Here is a 19,741-nt window from a genome sequence, read left to right on the forward strand (position 1 = left end):
AACATACATACCAAACACTTTCACGTTCCCGTGCCTTTGGCCCCAAATCCTTTTTATTCCCTTTTTCTCAGGGCATCAATAGACTGAGATTCCAATCCCAGCTTTGCTTTTCATGAATTGTGTATTTTGAAAAAGATAATTAACATCTCAGGCCATTTCCTACATTGCCTGTAAAATTGCTTTCTCCCACAGTCATAATGAGCATTCAATGGAGAATACACTGAGTTTAGCATTGCTCCTGAAAATAACTGCTTGCCTTGAGTATTTATTTATTTTCTAAATGTACATGCATATACTTTTAAGATTCATTCACATCATAAAATAAGCCCTGCAGTCATTCACATCGGCTAGAATCATGTTCTACCATGTACTAGCTTCGGATTCTTGGCCAAACCACTTTATCTCTCTGAGTTCCCATTTCTTTATTTTATAAATCATGTCTATTACAAGAATTCAATTAGATAATAAATGTGAAGCAGGAGTTCCATAAATGGCAACTATTGTGATTATTAATGTGCCTTCTGCCATATATTTTACTAGGACTTGATTTTCTTTTTCTTTTTTTGAGACAAAGTCTCATTCTTGGTGCCCAGGCTGGAGTGCAGTTGTGCGATCTCAGTTCACTGCAATCTCCACCTTCCAGGTTCAAGCGATTCTCCTGCCTCAGCCTCCCGAGTAGCTGGGATTACAGGAGCCCGCCACCATGCCCGGCTAATTTTTGAACTTTTAGTTGAGACGGGGTTTTGCCATGTTGGCCAGGCTGGTCTCGAACGTCTGACCTCAGGTGATCTGCCCGCCTCAGCCTCCCAAAGTGCTAGGATTACAAGCATGAGCCACTGCACCCGGCCAGGACTCGATTTTCAAACTCCTTGAGAACAAGGGCTATTACATTGTCTTTGTGTCCCCAGCTTCATGCTTGATAAATAGCTTTTTATATATTCATAAACATCAGACAGAAATTAATGCCTATTTTATAATCTGTCATCGAATTTCCACTGAATTTTCTTCTATATGGCTTAATATGAAAACTAAAAATTATTTAATACATTCATATTTAGTAGAATCATGACTGACACTATCTCCCTTTTTCCATTTTATGTTTTAATTTATTATTATTTTAAAAAATGCATCACTAATTAAAGGTTAAATTGCCCAAGTCTTGGAAATTGAAGAATAGGAAATCTTTTCTTTCTCAATTTTTAATTTTTGTGGGTACATAGTAGGTATATACATTTATGGGTTACATGAGATATTTTGATACAGGCATACAATGTGTAATAATTACATCAGGGTAAATTGAGTATCCATCACCTGAAGCATTTATCCTTTGTGTTACAAACAATCCAAATGTTTTAGTTCCTTTTAGTTATAATCTTTTTATTTTTAAATGTATAATTAAATTTTTGACTAGAGTTACCCTTTTGTACCAGCAAATACTGGGTCTTATTCATTCATTCCAACTATATTTTGTAACTGTTAACCATCCCCACTTCCCCTCAATCCTCCCTGACCCTTCCCAGACTCTGGTAACCATCCTTCTACTCCCTATCTGCTTGAGTTCCTTTGTTGTAATTTTTAGCTCCCACAAATAAGTGAGAACATGTGATGTTTGTGTTTCACTTAACATAATGACTTCCAGTTCCATCCATGTTGTTGCAGATGACTGGATCTCATTCCTCTTTTTTTTTAAATGGCTAAATAATACTCCATCATGTATATGTATCCCATTTTCTTTATCCATTCACTTGTTAATGGACACTTAGGTTGCTTCCAAATCTTGGCTATTGTGAATATTACTGCAATAAATTGTCGATATAGTGATTTCTTTTTGGTGGGTATACACCTAGGAGCAGGAATGCTAGATTGTATGGTAGCTCGATTTTTTTGAGGAAACGTTTTATATTTTAAAACAAAGGGCTAGAATTGGGATACTTTCCTCGATCAGACAAAATAGCAATACTTCAAAAGTAAAAAGCTGAAAGCTAAATGAGACTGTTTCCAAAACATTCACTAAAGGTGTAGCAGACTAGGGAAAATCCTCCTTTGTTTCTTATTGCCTTAAATATCAAGAAAAGCACTAAAGGATAGAAGCCACGCCACAGCAGGTGTTGTTGGCGGAGGGTGTGGGGAGAGCCCAGGAAGGCAGGAGGTTTAAAATAATTCCTTGCCTTGGTGATGCTGGAGAGAGACAGTGAGAGAGTGTGTGTGTGTTGTTACCTGTGTGTATCTCTCTGTGGCAGTGTGTAGGGGGTTCAACTTTTCTCAGTTCTTGCTTCTTCAAGCCTAGAGTTAAATTCTTCATGGGGATGGGAGAGAGTCACTTTTTAATATTGGGACCAATTTAATATTGTGAACATAGAAACCATGATGCAAATAGGAAAAAGTTGAAATAAATTAGATTTCATTGTTAATTAGGTTCCATTGAGTAAGAACACTGTAACAGAAAGTCCTTAAAATCAGAAAATGCTTAGTTCTTAGAACATGGCAGACCTTTAATAATTCCTGAATTTGTAATCACTCAATTAGATTGAGATTTATCTGCAGTCATCCATGGAAGAGGAGAAAAGTTTCATGCTTGAGCAATTACTATAGAAACAATGTAGCAGGGAGTAGGTTTTAATATATCTAAACAGTAAGTACCAATAACTATTATGCTAAAATATTATTTTAAAATTTATAAGAGTTAATACAGGACAAAGTCTTAAACTTTTAAAATACTTTTGAAGTATATTAAAAAACTAAACATTTAAATTTTTAGTATTGGGAGGTTCTTCAGAGGGTAATTAATCCAATATATCCAGTAAGATATTCCAGTTTAATCAGCTCTCATTGCTCAACCACATGCACATATTATAACTTTTTCATAAAATATAAAAGTAGTCTGATGTGGAAGCATACTGACACTCACTGCCTTTGGTATACTGTACCTGTGTTTTCCTTAAATAGGGCGTCTGCTCTGGAGCTCTACAGTGGAAAGAATGTGACTTAGAAGCAGAATACTTAAGTGCAAGTTCACGTTTGAACCTCAAATTATCCTATGACCCTGAGCAAGCCACTGTATTTCTGTTGCCTTATCAGCAAATAAGAAAATGCCCACCTTAACATCCTCATGAGGTGCTTGCGAGGATTAAATAGAATACAGTATGAGCAAGGCCTTTTGGAAAAACCCCAAAATACAACATCTAGCTAAAGCATACCAAAATGTTCAGTAAGAGAGCTAAGGCTTTCTTGGACCACAGGCTGCCTGACTGCTTCTCCAGAGACAAATAAGGTGAACAGTTTCTTATATTTTCTTCCAGAAGCATTCTCAATATGTGGATGTGCTTTTACTCAAACAGGCATGCTGGATAAGCACGGTAGTGGGTCTCGTTACTGCCTTCACTTAGTCGCATACCCTAGAGCTCCATCCTCATCGGCACATAGAGTTATGCCTCTTTCTTTTGTAAAATCAGCTTCGTGGTATTCCATAGTATTCTATTCCAGGGTTTTGCTAATTCTTTAAGCAGTCCCCACTCATGGATATTTTAGAATTCTTAAGAGTCTTTTGCTGGCCGGGTGCAGTGGCTCATGCTTGTAATCCCAGCACTTTGGGAGGCCAAGACAGGTGGATCACTTGAGGTCAGGAGTTTGAGACCAGCCTGGCCAATATGGTGGAACCCCATCTCTACTAAAAATATAAAAATTAACCATGCATGGTGGCAGGCGGCTGTAATCCCAGCCACTTGGGAGGCTGAGGCAGGAGAATTGCTTGAATCCAGGAGACAGAGGCTGCAGTGAACTGAGATTGTGCCACTATACTCCAGTCTGGGCGACAGAATAAGACTCTGTCTCAGAAAAGGAAAAAAAAAAAAAAAAAAAAAAAGCCTTTTGCTTCCACAAATTGTGATGCCATCACTATCTCTCTGTATAAGTCTAGTCTTTTGTAGCACTGACTTTTTTAAACACCAAGAAAACTTAAACACTATTATTCTTTCGTTTGTTGAATTCTGTATAAGGCTGGCATATCTTAGATTCTAGGCAGAAAGTTTTAATATTAAATATATGCTTTTAATAATATCATTTCTACTAGAACACAGAACTGCAACAGGACCTTGAAGACAGCGTTGTACTTTCACACGCAAGAATAAAGAATCAAAAAGCAAGGTATCCCTTAGTCTTCACGTTTTTTAAAAAACAATAACAACAAACACCTGCAGAGGGCTCTCTAGTTCATTAGACATCTCACAAACATTATCTTTTTAGTGTCCCCCATTTAGTGCTTAATAGCATCACAAATTCATAAAATCTTAGAACTAGAAGGGACCTTAAAGTTTTGCTATTTTAATCACTTTTTCCAGATACAAATAATTTTGATATTTTTAATATCAAAAAGAGTGGATCAAAGAGAATATCAACAAGTTGGATCAAAGGGATAACACATTTTACGACTAAGCTTACGTAACAGGAAGTTATGAACAAACAGCAATGTTGTCAGTTAGCAGGCAGAATAAATGGAGCCTATGGATCTGAACCCTGGACCAACCTGTAGGTGCTGGTGAGCTCATAATCTAGCATCGCTTTTGTTGTTATCACACCACTCAGTGCATCAATCTGGAATGCTTCTTCTTGGTTGCCAGAGAGAATGGAATACTCAATCAGGCCGTTCAAACCACTGTCCAGGTCGGTAGCAAAAACCTGTGAGGAACCGACTGTTTCATTAGATAAGATTTATTCTGCAATATGTGTTCAGTCTGTTTTTCAGAGACATGCATTAAGAAAGAATCACAGCTTGTCAAACATTTTAAAAACAATGATTAAATGAAATACCAACAGACAACTGAAGCTTACATTTAACATTATGATAAACTGAGTGATGGGGAAATTCTTCATCCAAAGAATTTCCAAATAGCTCTCAGTAGACATGGTACATGTTTTTGAGGTATAATTTTGTGCAATGAGAAGAAATATTTTTAAAAACATCTAAGTTGCTTGAATAGGAGAGTTCCAATAGTGTATATGAATTAATGCTAGCACAAGTCAAGGAAAAAAATGTTATGAGAAATCTCCACATAGTGAGTGACAATTTTTTTCATTTGCTCTTTTTTTTTGCTTAAAGAATTACCTATAAAATTGGCCAGGTGTGAATTTTTTTTATATTGTATTTAAAGTTTCATTTTATTTTACTTTATTTTTGAGATAGAGTCTGGCTCTGTCACCCAGGGTGGAGTGCAGTGATGTGATTCATGGTTCACTGCAGCCTCGGCCTGCTGGGCTTAAGTGATCCTCCCACTTTAGCCTCCCAAGTAGCATGCGCCACCACGCCCAGCTAATTTTTGTATTTTTTTGTAGAGATGGGGTTTTCCCATTTTACCCAGGCTGTTCTTGAACTCCTGGACTCAAGCGATCCACCTGCGTCAGCCTCCCAAAGTGCTGGGATAACAGGTGTGAGCCACTGTGGCTGGCCCTAAAGTTTCATTTTAAAGGGATCATTAAATAAGTGAAACAAAATCTAGATTTAGTGCTGAGAAATGTAGATCCTGATGATGTATTTGATGAGTTATCAAAGTTGTGTTGAGGATAAAACAGAAGTTTTACATCATTCTCCATCATTTTGCAATAAGCTGTAATCACTAAACCAATTATGTTAGTGGATTCGATATCTTGATTAAGAACAAGTTGACAAATTAATTAATTACTTTTTACTTGTTTATATCTTCTATGCCCCTGAGCCTCAGTCTTAGCTCATGTCCCCTGTCATCTCTCCTGGGTTACTATACTGATGAATGTCCTAGTGGGTTTTCAGTCTACTTTCCTACCATCTCAATTTATCCTTCACTTTGCTGCCAGAGTTCTCAGGGGACCCTGAGTGACCCAGGTGCAGTATCCAGGAGCTCATCAGGCAGGGGACAGCTCTTGGGACCGAAAGGCTGCAATATGCAGTTTCCTTTGGGATCACCAAGAAGAGAAACCAGTCTGCATCAAAGTCCACTATATCCCTTGGAGCCGTACATTTAAAAGTGCTACAGAAGCACTTTGGGAGACCGAGGTGGGTGGATTACGAGGTTAAGAGATCAAGAACATCCTGGCCAACATGGTGAAACCCCATCTCCACTAAAAATACAAAAATTAGCTGGGCGTGGTGGCACATGCCCATAGTCCCAGCTACTCGGGAGGCTGAGGCAGGAGAATTGCTTGAACCTGGGAGGCGGAGGTTGCAGTGAGCCGAGATCGTGCCCCCACACTCCAGCCTGGTGACAGAGCGAGACTTCCTCTCAAAAAAAAAAACAAAAAAAAAACAGTGTTACAGAGACTATCTCTGGGTGGTCTATCAGCTGCGGTTCTAGGGTACTGGCAACACATCTTAACTAGGGCTAACCAAACTGGGGAGAGATGTATCAGAAAGACAGTGCCCAGTGAATACAAGAGCCTGAGCGGCTCTAGGGAATGTAAAGCACAGCTTCTTTGAGTTGTTGTCATCAAGATGAATTGGCTGTAATTTGTCTCTGTCTTGGTGTCCCTTCACCCAAGATTCAAATTTCAGGGAGGGAAAGTCTGTGTGACTGAGAGAGGCAAGGCAGTTCACCACACCTTTGGCGGGGTGGGAGTGGGAGGCAGGTCAATATGTTGATGACAACCCCACCAGGACTGCATCGACAGAGGGTCAGACCCTCAAAGGAAGTTTGTGAGGCTGTAACCAAAGGAGGGCATTGAGCAGTGTGGGGGCAAAAACCATGAAGCAACCACCGCAATTGGTATGAGCTCCAGAGCCTCCTCCATTTCTAATTTTCTGAACAGGACACAGCAGAATGGTAGTGCTAGCTTCCTGGGAACTCAATGATTAAAAACTGGAAAGAACAAAGTTCATTCTATCTGTCCCTGACTCAGCCTTCTACAAGTCTGCCATAATTTGAAGCACTGGTGGGTTAGGCTCTCTCTCATTCAGTGCACCTGGGCTTTATATGGGTCTTTGCCTTCACTTATTTCACACTGAGCAATTTAACTCCATCCCAGTTAGCATGTGGGGCAGAGAAGTGAAACGATGCAGGGCCCCATTGTGGGGATCCTCTTGTGACCAGGTCGCATTGGAGGCATCTGCCATCCCCACTGATCAGCCTCACTGGGCAGGGATGATAAAGACTGGAAAAGTGGATGTCCTCACTTTCTTCTGAAACATCTCAGTCATGACTGAAACCAGGGTAAAGACACAGCACATCTGGAACAGGCTGGTGACTAGAGCAATCAGGCTGCTATAGTACAAAATACATCTGCAGTCATAGCCTGGGGGATCCCAGATATCCTGGACAGGGTGTAGGGGCACAGAGCTAAAACTCCAAGGCAGCTGAGACTCCATTGGTCTTGTTTTCACCAACAGCAGGGATATGTGCATCAGAAACTGGAATTGCAGTGAAAGAAAGCCTTTTTTTTTTTTTTTTTTTTTGAGACTGAGTTTTGCTCTTACTGCCCAGGCTGGAGTGCAAGGGTGTGATCTCAGCTCACTGCAACCTCTGCCTTCTGGGTTCAAGCAATTATCCTGCCTCAGCCTCCCACGTAGCTGGGACTACAGGTGCCCACCACCACACCAGGCTGGTTTTTGTATTTTTAGTAGAGATGGGGTTTCACCATGTTGGTCAGACTAGTCTCGAACTCGTGACCTCAGGTGATCCACCTGCCTTGGCCTCCCAAAGTGCTGGGATTACAGTTGTGAGCCACTGCGGGGTCTTTTTATATAATGAGGTGAAGGTGTCTGCACAGTAAAGAACTGTTGCAGGTTTTGTCCAGAAAATATGCTAGCATGCTGTGTAAACGCCTTACCCCACCTAGCCCAGAGAAAAAGGGGTGTAATAAGCATGAAGTGCTGACCACAGCCATGACATTCCAGGGGCCAAAAGGAATGACCCTCCCTGTGGCTAACTTTGCCTGGAAGTTGGATTTATACTGATTTCCTTTCCAAAGTCACGGGAGGTTAGAGATCTCCTAATGCCCAGCTTCATGACTACAAAAACTTAATTCAATAGTGGAGGGAAAGATGAAACAAGCAGTTGTCCTGAGGCAGGTGGAGAAAGTATCAAGGATGGGTGGGTTTTACAGCGTGAACAAAACTGCCCTGTGAATGGATGCTTCTCCAGGACTTGGGGCCTTTTACTGAGATGTGGCTAGTCCTGAAAGCAGATCTGTCCACATGCCTATTCACCTTGAAGACTTAGTGTAAATGTCACTATTCTGTGAAGTCTTACACTTTTCCTCCAGGAGGAGGCTGTGTCTCCTCTTTTCACTCATTACACTAAATGCATACTTGTTTTATTAATAAATGCATACTTCTAGTGCTCAACAGTGCTCCTGGGGAAAGCAGATGTCAGTAACTGAGCACTGAATAAATAAAGAGGAAGAGACAGTGCAAGAATTTCAGATTTTCTTTAACCTAAGCTTTCATCCCATCTATAAAATGTACATGCCCTGGAAAGACTGTTGGACCACAGGGCTTAGAAATTTTGATGTACATTGATTCGTAGTAATTCTCTCTCTCTCTCACACACACACACACACAAATATATTTCTGTTACCTGTATGACATGAGCATTGTAGAGTTGGCCTTCAGACACTGCTGCTTGGTAAACGCTTTGTTCAAAGCATGGTGAATTATCATTCTCATCCTGTATCAAGACTGCTACTTTGCAATAGGCTCTATGCCCACTACTTTCAGCTAAAACGATGAGTTGTAGCTCATTTCTGACTTCAAAATCAAGAAACTTGGGTTCTTTCACAGTAAGTTGTCCTATTTTTATTTCCAAGGAGAAAAAAAAGAAAATGATGTTATAGTTATTCTTTTATTTTTTATTTTATTTATTTATTTAGTTTTGAGACAAAGTCTCACACTGTCGCCCGCACTGGAGTGCAGTGGTGAAATCTCGGCTCACTGCAACCTCTACCTCCCGGGTTCAAGCGATTCTCCTGCCTCAGCCTCCTGAGTAGTTGCAGTTACAGGCACCTGCCACCATGCCCAGCCAATTTTTTGTATTTTTAGTAGAGACAGGGTTTCACCGTGTTGGCCAGTCTGGTCTCGAACTCCTGACCTTGTGATTCACCCGCCTTGGCCTCTGAAAGTGCTCGGATTATAGGCGTGAGCCACAGCACCTGGCTGTAGTTATTCTTAAAATGACTCAAAGCATCTTTGCCTCATGTGCTCACAGCTCACCTGTCCCACAAAAGCCTCCCATTGGCGGGCCTCCTTTCCCCACCAACCGGGGTCATTGTGAAAAGATGTGGGATCTTGCAGATGTTTGCAGGTTCAAATATGTAGAGAGAAAGAAATTATGAAATACCAAGACCTGGGAGCTATCTCTCTCCATATTTACCCTCTGGCCATGTCTGGGAAGTCTATCTTTCAAATATATCTTCACTCCAGCCCCATTACTGCTGCCTTTCTTCAAGCCACAAGCACTTCCCACCTTGTCCCCTGCATTAGCCACGAAACTGGTCTCTCCCTAATCCAGTTTTCATTCTGAATTTAATAAAAAAAAAAGATGCTGTCATTGTTCTGCATGGAACCCTTCCATGATCATAATATGCATCTGCTCCTTGAATGCTTATTAAAGAGTCATCACGCACGCGGTTCCATCAGCCTGGAATGGCTCCCACAGCTATCCTTCCTCAGGGATTTTTCCAGTTCACCATCCCTGTACCATCAGCCTCCCAAAAGTCTCTTACAAAGCCTCTGCACTTCCCAGCAGCTGCATCATCACTTTGTTCACCTTCACCTGTTTTTGTCCTATTATTCCTCTTGTTTATAAGCTCCATACACCATCTCTTACGTACCATCATATCTCCAATGTTTAGCTCAGGGTCTGGCCTCCAGAAGGCACACAGTAATACTTTTATGCCCTCATATAAAAGGCAGATCCAGGTTAGGGAAGCAGATTTTGTAGGGTGATGCCATGCTCTAGTTTCCCCCACCCTCAGCAAATTAAGAAACTTACTCCGTTAACATAATTTCCTTGTCTAGTTTTTACTGTTTTTTCCTCCAATTTACAACAAAATTTCTGACTCAATGTATTATTTTTATTTACTTGGCTTTCACTGTCAGCAAGTCCATCAAATAGAGAATTGCTGAATGAACACTAATTTGGAGTTAGAGAAACCTGAAACCAGGCATACATCCCAGGCCTAGAAATTTAATTTAGGTCAATTACCTGGCTCCACCACCTCCTAACTTTGTGACCTGGATAAATTATGCCGTTGACATAAAGCTGAGTCTCCTTTTCTATAAAATGGGATGTTAACAACGACTTCAAAGAGTGGCTGTGAGGAGCAAGTGACATAATGCATATTTGGAATGTCTCTTTGTAGTAACATGTAGATTCCACGATGTGTTACCCGTGTTTGGCCTCATCATCACATATGGATTTAATATCTCTATGAACTCTGAATTTAGAAAGAGAACATTTAATAGCCGTAAACTACTAGAAGTTCGATCCTCTGGTGAAAGAATCTGTACTGTTTCTGGAACTATGGCCTGGGAGCTGCAGTTTTTATTGCTCTATCTGAATCAGCTTCCCCAGATAACCTAGTCCAAGAAGCTTTAGGTCATCTGGCACCCACTTGAATTCTAGTGGGAGGCATATCCTGTTCAAATATCCTATCTATCTTTGTTATTGGGTGTTAGGAAAAAAATAACAATATATTATATATTAACTCACTATACTACCAAATTTAAAATTTCATAAACTCAGTATCATTTTTTTGACATCAAATTTAGTTATCAATTTAGTACTAGAACCAAATTACTTCACAAACCACAGTCTGTTGTGACCAACACCCCTGGCAGAAAATTTAGAGTAGCTCTAACTTTGGGCAGCTGGAGAATAATTAAGATGCCTTTTGGTACGCTGGTGATGAAACTAGGTGGTCTTCAGAAACCTCCCTGAAACAAAGGCTGATTCCCACACCCCAAAATGTCACAAGAGCCCAAGTCTGAGGTGGGTCCACAGCTCTCATCCAGATCTCTTGTCTCCACCACACAGAGCACTTGCCTGGCTATCATGTTCTGTTACTGTTTGTAAAGGAAAAATAGAATAGAAATGCAACACTAAATTGCCCATGTCACTGAGTAGAAAGTGTGCCAATTACAGTGCAGATCAAAGTCGATTTTTAATAAAAGTCTTGTGTTTAGGCTTTGATAATTGGAATTTTGCACTTGGAATGGATCGACGGTTCTAATGCTTTCCTTGCATGGTTTTTATTTTTGGGGTAATAACTGGCATATGCTGTGAAAGTCGTGCAAGTAGAAAAGACAACCAGTCTGTGGGATGATTCAAGGCTGGCACACCTACTAGATCCACATTTTTCCTTGAATAATACATGTGTAGTTTTCACAAAGACATCAAGCGTGTACGGTCATCATTGAGAGGAAAGTACTACTGGACTCTGTCTGATGGTATACGCAGAAACTAACACCTTCCTTAGAGTAAGAAGCCTCACAAATACTAACTTCATGTTCTTGCTTATATGTTAATGTGCCAGGTATGTAATAACTTGAGAAAAAAATGGCAGTAACATTTTCTTCTAAAAAATACATATGTTATAGAGCTTTTGACAAAGTTATGAAATACACATCCAAATGAGATTAAGATTCATCAAATGCTACATGCTTGATAACATAATCAGGTTACTTCCATCAGTTATATACTGTGTACATGCATTTGTACAAACCAAAGCAGAATGTGATAAATATTTATGTTATTCGGTAGCTTTCAAACCCTCTCCTACTTAAACAATGTCTTTGAAAGTTTGATCAGTTTTGTTTTGCGCCACTCTAATAAATACTAAAATGAATGCTGCCAGCTGTTACTTACATACAAAACCTTAGTCAAGCTCTAAAATTGCTGCTGGTTTAGACAGTGAGAAATACATGTTTTTACACTAAAGTGGCATGAAGTTTAAATACAGAGCCAACTTGGTTTGTGACTATGGGACAGAGGGTAAACTGGCACAAACTGACGGAAAACACAGTTCTCATCGGAGATCTGTCTAATGACAACTTACTTATTAAACTAATTACTAATAAAATGGTTTTCTCACACTTTTATTAAGTTACTATAATCTTAGAGATAAACATTATTGATTTATTATACATATCAGTCTCACATTTTAAGTGGTGTATGTTTAAAATACATACATTCAGAAAACCTATACAATTAGATACAATTTTAATGATAATTTGTCAAAGGTAGCATAAAAGATGCATTTAATATCATAATTAAAGTTTTAAAAAAGCTTTCTTGATAGCAGTATGGTAAATTATATACTTGACCAATCTTCATGATAAAAACAACTAAAATGCATGATAAATTATATATATAATACATATATGTGCATAGACATATATGTGTATGTATTACAATGTATTATTAAGTTGGTACAGTTGTAAGAATTCTATAGAGGAAAAAACAGAAATGAAGACAGAAATCCTGAGAGGTTAGTAAGTACTAACAGCTCATTTTTGTCCCAGAGATTTCTACCACAACCTTCTATCTTACTATTTATTTCTGATAGTTGCATGGAGTGTGGAAAATAAGGTGAGAACGCACAAAAGGTGAAGGGGCTAACAGGAAAAACTGGCATAAAGCTGGAAACCTAAAGGCTACATATATTCCAGATCAGTGGCCATTATTGAAAAAAGAAAAGAATGAAACTGAAGTAGAATTAGCAACGTGGACATAACTGAAATTTGCTGAAGTGTTTCAAATTGTGTAGATATTAAAGAACAAACTAATGAATACAATCCACAGATGGAATGCAGCATCAAAGTCACCCATATGATCACAGAAGGATTACAATCTGCAGCGACAGTGATGAGTTAAAAAGAAAGAAAGAGACTACAACTTCTAATTACAATGTTATTCCAAAAGATTTTAGCCAAAAAACCACCAGAAGCTTGACTTTTTTTTTTTTAACCTTGGTGTTGATTGAAAGGGAGAAAAAAAATCTTCTGTATTAGTTTAAGCCTGAATTTATGGTAGCTATACTATCATAGTTATACATATTTAAAACTCTTAGGAATTAAATTTAAACTAGCTTCTCCCCGATGATTCTCCAGGTGAATTGCAGAAAAGGAAGCAAATCCTCTTTTAAGGGCATAAATTCAACTGAGGCTTCAAAGAATCGTCAAAGAAAGAGCTTTCAAGGATAATGAGTAGCTCATAGTCTACAAGCATTAAAATCATAGAGAAACAAGGCACCATAAATGACAGCAAACAAACCCATAGACAACAGAACCAAACATCAAAGACTTCAGATGCAGGAATTGTTGGACACAGAATTATTATATATGTTTAAATACATTAAAAACCCTTGGAAATATGAGCAAGGAACAAGAGGCTATTTTTCAAAAGACAAAGAAGAGTTGAAAAAGAACTCAACAGAACTTCTGGAAATGAAAAATGCAATTTCCCAGAATGAAGAGAAAGATGATAGATGAAAAATATAAAAAAGAGATGTAGCAGATAGTCACATAGGCCAACATTTGTCTAATTGGAGTTCCAAGAAAAGATACAAATGAATGGTGTTTAGATCAACAGCTGGCTTCTTAATGCAACAATGGGATGCCAGAAGCCAGTAGAATAATATCTTACTATGATGAGATAAAATAACTGTGAATCTAGAATTACAAGACCAGCAAAAGTATTTTAAAAGCATGGATTAAATAACTACATTTTTTAACTCCCTAAATCTGAGAGAGCTTACTATACAAACCCTCACTAAAGGAGATAGTTCAAGCAGAAAAAAAATAATACTAGAAGAAAGGCTGAGATGTAAGAAAGAATGGTTAGCAGAGACATCAGCAAGGATGCAGCTAAATCAACTGAAAAATACTAATAATGCCTAATTTGAAAGAACCAAAATTGTGGTCACAAAAGCATGTAAATTGAAATAGGAGCACTTTGAGATCAATAATTGCAAATCTCTTGTATTACTCAGGAAGAGAATATTGATTAATGTTGGACTTTATATATGTTAAAATAACTAGGCTAGCCACTGAAATAAGAAAAATAACTATATAACTTCAGACAGGGGGAAGTGGTCATTTTCAGATATGATTTTATGTGTCAAATATACAGAAAAATGTCAGTCTCTAGTTTGCAAATTTGCCAGACAAAAAATCAAAACACAAAAATCAGTTTCAAATACATACACCAGCACCATCAGGAAAAGCATTTTTTTTCATTTACCATAGTGAGAAAAAGTATAATGTACTTAGGAGAAATCTAAGAAGAGACATACAAGCCTGTACATTTCATTCTTTGCTATTTCTCTTTAACACGTAATGGTTTATGCACTGTAAGTCATAGTAAAAATGTTGAGCAAAGGAATAAAGTCATAGAAGTGTACGTAGCATGATTCCATTATCATACTTACGTCAAGGTAAAAGTAAATGACATATTGTTTAGAAATTCAAATGCAGTGGAAAAATTATAACCAAAAGTGTCAGTGATCAGTTGGGTGCAGTGGCTCATGCCTATAATTCCAGAACTTCAGGAGGCCAAGGCAAGGAGATTGCTTGAGTTCAGGAGTTTGAGGCCAGCCTGGGCAACATAGTGAGAACCTGTCTTTCTTTATGAGAAAAAAAGAAGCCAGTGATCGATACAAATTCAAGTTACTAATTATCTCTGGGACAAAGAGAGACATAAAGTGATGTGTATGTTAATTGGCTCAATTTAGATATTCCACAATGTACACATATTTCTGAACAACAACAAAAAAAAGAGAAAGGAAAAAAGAGATATAAAAAGGAAGGGGCACACAGAGGCTTTTGAAAATTCGAAAATTCTATTACAGTAGTTCCCCCTTCCCTGTGGGGGATATATTCTAAGACCCCCAGTGAATGTTTGAAACTGTGGATGGTACGAAACCCCATATATACTATGCTTTTTTCTATATATGCATACTTATGAAGAAGTTTAATTTCTAAATTAGGCACAGTAAGAGATTAACAACAACTAATAAAATTGAACAATTATACTGTAATAAAAGTTACGTGAATGTGGTCTCTCTTGCAAAATATCGTATTGTACTGTATTCATCCTTCTTCTTCTTGTGATGATGTGAGATGACAAGATGCCCACATGATAAGGTAAAGTGAGGTGAGTGACGTGGGCACTGTGACGTAGCAGTAGGCTACTACTGAACTTCTGATGGTATGTCAGGAGGAGGATCATCATCTGCTTCAAGTGGTCCTGGATCACCGAGCCACGATGATGGCGACGGTTGGATGTCAGGAGCAGATGATGTTGATGGTTGGGAGTACTTGAGAGTTGCAGGTTTTTTGTTTGTTTTGCCAAAACCTTTTGGAAATCATTGTAATAAAAGCTTCGCCTGTAATCCTAGAACTTTGGGAGGGTGAAGTGGGCGGATCACGAAGACAGGAGATTGAGACCAGCCTAGCTAACACAGTGAAACCCTGTCTCTACTAAAATTACCTGGGTGTGGTGGCGCACGCCTGTAGTCCTAGCTACTTGGGAGGCTGAGGCAGGAGAATCGCTTGAACCCAGGAGGTGGAGGTGGCAGAGAACCGAGATCATGCCACTGCACTCCAGCCTGGGCAACAGAGCAAGACTCCGTCTCAAAAAAAAAAAAAAAAAAAAAAAAAAAGCAAGCTTGTCAGTTTTTAATCAAAGTGTTGGTACAGAGGTTATAATCCTGTGATCATATGGGGGGTGACTTCAATGCTGCACTTTATCTGAGGACTGTATTCTATAATTTTGTCTTTTCATATCTGTGTGATTTGAAACACTTGAGCAAATTTCAGTAATATCTACATTGTTGGTTCTGCTTTAGTTTCTTCTTTGTCTTCCCTTTCTCTGTAGATGACTCAAAAAGTTCTTCCTCATTTATTAACAATTCTCAATGGCCTTCAATATGTTCTACTTCTTCATCAAGCATGTTGGCAAACCCTTCTCCACCAACTTGTCTTGCTGTGTGAATTATTTATTTTCCTAATTTTTCCATCAATCCCCAGGAAGCCATTAAAATCATTCATGACTTCACTCTAGAAGTTCTTCCAGCAGGCATTTACAGTTTCTGGTTTTAATTCATGCATGGCAGCTTTGATGAATGTTACTGCGTCAGCAACGGTGAATGATTTCCAGCATTACATTACATCCAGATTACGATCTGCATCAATTAATGGCTAATCAAATACCAGGCAGGTGTGTGACCTTGACAAACCAAATGATGCCTGCTCAAGGAGCTGAAGCAATGAGGTTTTATTTGGAGGTAAAAATACAACCTCAACAACATTTTCATTTTCATAGCAAGATGGCCAGTTGCATTGTCTAATATTAACAGAACTTTGAATTCCAACCTTTCCTCATCCAAGTATTTTTTTTTTAACTTCTGGAATGAAGCACTGGTGGAACCATTCCATAAACAAGATGTGTGTCACCCATGCTTTCTTATTATGTTGCCAGAACATAGGCAGATAATTTTTTGTTTTAGAGGGCATGCGGGTTCTTCACTTTGTATACTACACTTGATTTCATCATATGTCCTGCAGTGTTGCCACAGAGCACCAGAGTTCATCTGTCCCTCCATGTTTTATGCCCTGGTGCTTCCTGTGTACATTTATGAATGTAGGTTCCATTGGGCATCTTCTTCCCGAAAAGCCTAGTTTTACGGCAATTAGAGATTTGCTTTAGATGGTTTCCTTTCTCCTTATTCAACATTTTCAGAAATGTGGCAGCACCTTCTTTGTTGGCAGATGCAGCCTCTCCAGTAGTTTTTGTATTTTTCAGTCCAAACCTACTTCCGAATCTGTGTAACCATCTCTTACTTGCAGTAAATGGCTTAGAATCACTCATTTCAGGGGATTCCTTGCTGAAGCCTTCATAGAGGGCTCAATGCTTTCTGGTGCAACATGTTACGGTCAAATTGAACACATTTTTCTATTCAGGTCTTCCACTCCCAGATTTATGCCTTTTCCATTCTTAACTAAGCATTTACCATGCCCTGTGGCCATGACTTTTGCATCGTGAGGTGCCGTAGCAAAACTAGCACAAATTTTTTTTCTTTCTTCACAATTTCACAAGTAGAATATTCATTCTTACTATAGATCTTAGCAACCTCAGCATACAATCTTTTCTCTTTTCTTATTAAATTGAGAACGTTCACCTTTCACTTCCAAAAAAAAAAAAAAAAAGAATAACACTTTACCACTTCTCTTTGGCATATCCAAATTGCCAGAATCCAGAATACTACACTTGTGCTTTGGGGCCATTATTAAGTTACATAAGAGTGACATGAATATAAGTACTGCAATATGTGACAGTGAAACTGAGAATTGAGACAGCTACTGACTCATAGGGAGCATGTACAGTGTGGAGACCCTGGACAAAAGGAGGATTTACTTCTGGGTGGGACAGAGTAGGATGATGTGAGGTTTCATCACACTACTCAGAATAGTGAGAAATTTAAAACATATGACTTGTTTATTTCTAGAGCTTCCCATTTAACATTTTCGTTGGCCACAGGTAACTGAGCCTGGAGAAAGAGAAACTAAGGATAAGGGGGGACTACCTTAACGTCTATTTCCAGAGATGGGTGGCATGTGTATGGGTTTTTATTTTACTATTGTCCATTAAACAGTCTTATATGTTTCAACATACCATCTGGCAGATATTTCACAACAAAATTTTAAAACTCAATGTAAATAAGTTATCTAATAAAAAAGATGTTCCTGTGAATGACCTCTTTGGACTAACCCTAGAAAGATTTTATCTGCATTTTAATGATGGACTGTAGAAGAAATAAGACCAGGTCTGGGCCATGTTAGGAGTACAGTGGCAGAGGGTCTGGATAGCCTGGGAAAATATGCCAGCTCTGCTACTCTTCTTTGTTCCTAAGCATTTTAATCTGGGCTGCTTTCCCAGAACCCTCAGACACCTGGACTGCAAGAAAATTAAGACCTAGTGATGTTCACAAATGATCCTTTTGTGAACATGCTTCCTACACCACCCTTTAATGCAACAATGGGATGAAGAGATGAAGACTTCTAGCAGGCTACCTCAGAAAGGTTGCTGACCAAAGCTGTGTGGACCAAAAAGTCATAACACCACCCTGGATGACAGGACATTTACCTGAGGAATTACCCTCTCTCAATTCTTCCCAGATGTATGTAGTATAGATTAAATAAGGCAGTTGTGTGGCAACATAGACATTATTAGAAACATTCTTTTTGAAGTTTGACAACAAAGCAGTAGATGTGTATCTACTACAGAGTTGTTAGTGAAAAAAAAAGTATGTTTGAAATAATCAATTGGTATTCACTTAAAACAGTAATGGTCTTACTGAAGCTAAATTTAATACATGCTGTATTTGGAAGTAATTTCTTTACCACTGTATAGAAACCTTCGCAGCTGTTCTTTTTTTTTGTTGGGTTGTTGACATTCAGTAGCAAATTACAAGAATCTCTGATGAAAATTCCTTACAGCTAGATGTGTTCTTGTTTTGAATTTGGACTCAGTGCCAATGGTCTCACTACTCGATCTCCAATTTTCCCAAATACATGGGTAAATTGTAAGTGGAAGCTAATTTATCTTCAAAAGTTTGAAGGGCAGGATAGACATTGTCTAATTTGGAAATATTAAGAATATAATTCTTAGTGAATACAAATAAATAGTTCTTGATTTCCCACAATTTTTCATAGGCTAGCTTAAAAAATTCTTTCTTGCTTACCTTTTAAATTATTTAGCTCTAATAATTTCTACTTTGCAAATTTTGCAGAAATAACATTAAGTGGAGCAGAAAATAAAGCTAGTATAGGGTAGAGAAAGATTACCTGACTTAGAGCACAGGGAAAGAACTCCATCTTCATTTCCACTAAAAATTGAATATTTCATGCTGTCCTGAATTGAGTCAGGAGCAAAAGCTTTTACAGTCACAATAGAAGTACCTGTAAAAATTAGGTAAAAAAAGAACTCCATTAGGATAAAAAATTTCATGGAAACACAAGAGAAAATACTGATTATTTATTATTTGCCTACTATGTTTTCACTTGTTCATTCATTCAACAATAACTTGTTGTCTTCAATGAGCCAGATCCCATGCTAGGTGCTGAGGATATACTAGCAAACGAGATAAAAAAGATCTCTGTCCTCATGGTGGTTATTAACTTGTGTAAGGAGACAGACAATAAACCATTAAAACATACATAATCATAGAAAAGTTTAAATTGTGCCAGGCCCCTAGAAAGAGAGGAATAAGGTTACTTGATATAAGGTACTTCTTTTTCAGGGGAAGCACCAGACTTTAGAGAGGTCTGGGGACAGTGAAGGATGAGAAGCCATAGAAACAGCTGGAAGAAGAGGATTTTGGGAAAAAGAGCCACCACCACAAAGGCTGTGGGCTAGGAAAGGGCTTGGTTGGGTAAAGCACAACGAGTAGGGGAAGAGGCAGAAGGTGGAGATGGCAGGATAAGCAAGGGTTAGATTTTGTTGTAAGTGCAAAGGGAAGTCATGGAAGCATTTTAAGGACTAGAGTAAAATATGATTTGCTTTTTAAAAATATCGTACTAAATGCTGTGAGAACAGAGAAGAGAGGGGTAAGAATGGAGCAGAGAGGCCAATTAAGATAATACTGCAATAGTCCAAGCAGAAGACAATGACCTAGGACTGTGGGATGGGAGATGGAAAGACATGGACAGATTAAAGACATTTGACACACTGCCCCAAAACATTGGAGCTTGGGAGTGGGAAAGGAGGCTATGGGAGCA

At 38.6% G+C, this 19,741-nt stretch overlaps 1 protein-coding gene across 1 annotated transcript in view; it reads right to left on the reverse strand.

Annotated features, from left to right (window-relative positions):
• Window positions 1-19,741, reverse strand: part of DCHS2 (dachsous cadherin-related 2) — a 269,592-nt gene that overhangs the window by 22,604 nt on the left and 227,247 nt on the right. Inside the window, exons 15-17 of the mRNA XM_063638296.1 lie at window positions 18,809-18,922; window positions 8,541-8,752; window positions 4,523-4,674 (exon numbers count right to left, since the gene is read on the reverse strand). Coding sequence (XP_063494366.1) covers window positions 4,523-4,674; window positions 8,541-8,752; window positions 18,809-18,922 — 478 coding nt within the window. The remainder of the gene's footprint in view (window positions 1-4,522; window positions 4,675-8,540; window positions 8,753-18,808; window positions 18,923-19,741) is intronic.

Source organism: Symphalangus syndactylus, chromosome 4 (genome assembly GCF_028878055.3).
Source record: "Symphalangus syndactylus isolate Jambi chromosome 4, NHGRI_mSymSyn1-v2.1_pri, whole genome shotgun sequence".
Lineage (NCBI taxonomy): Eukaryota > Metazoa > Chordata > Mammalia > Primates > Hylobatidae > Symphalangus > Symphalangus syndactylus.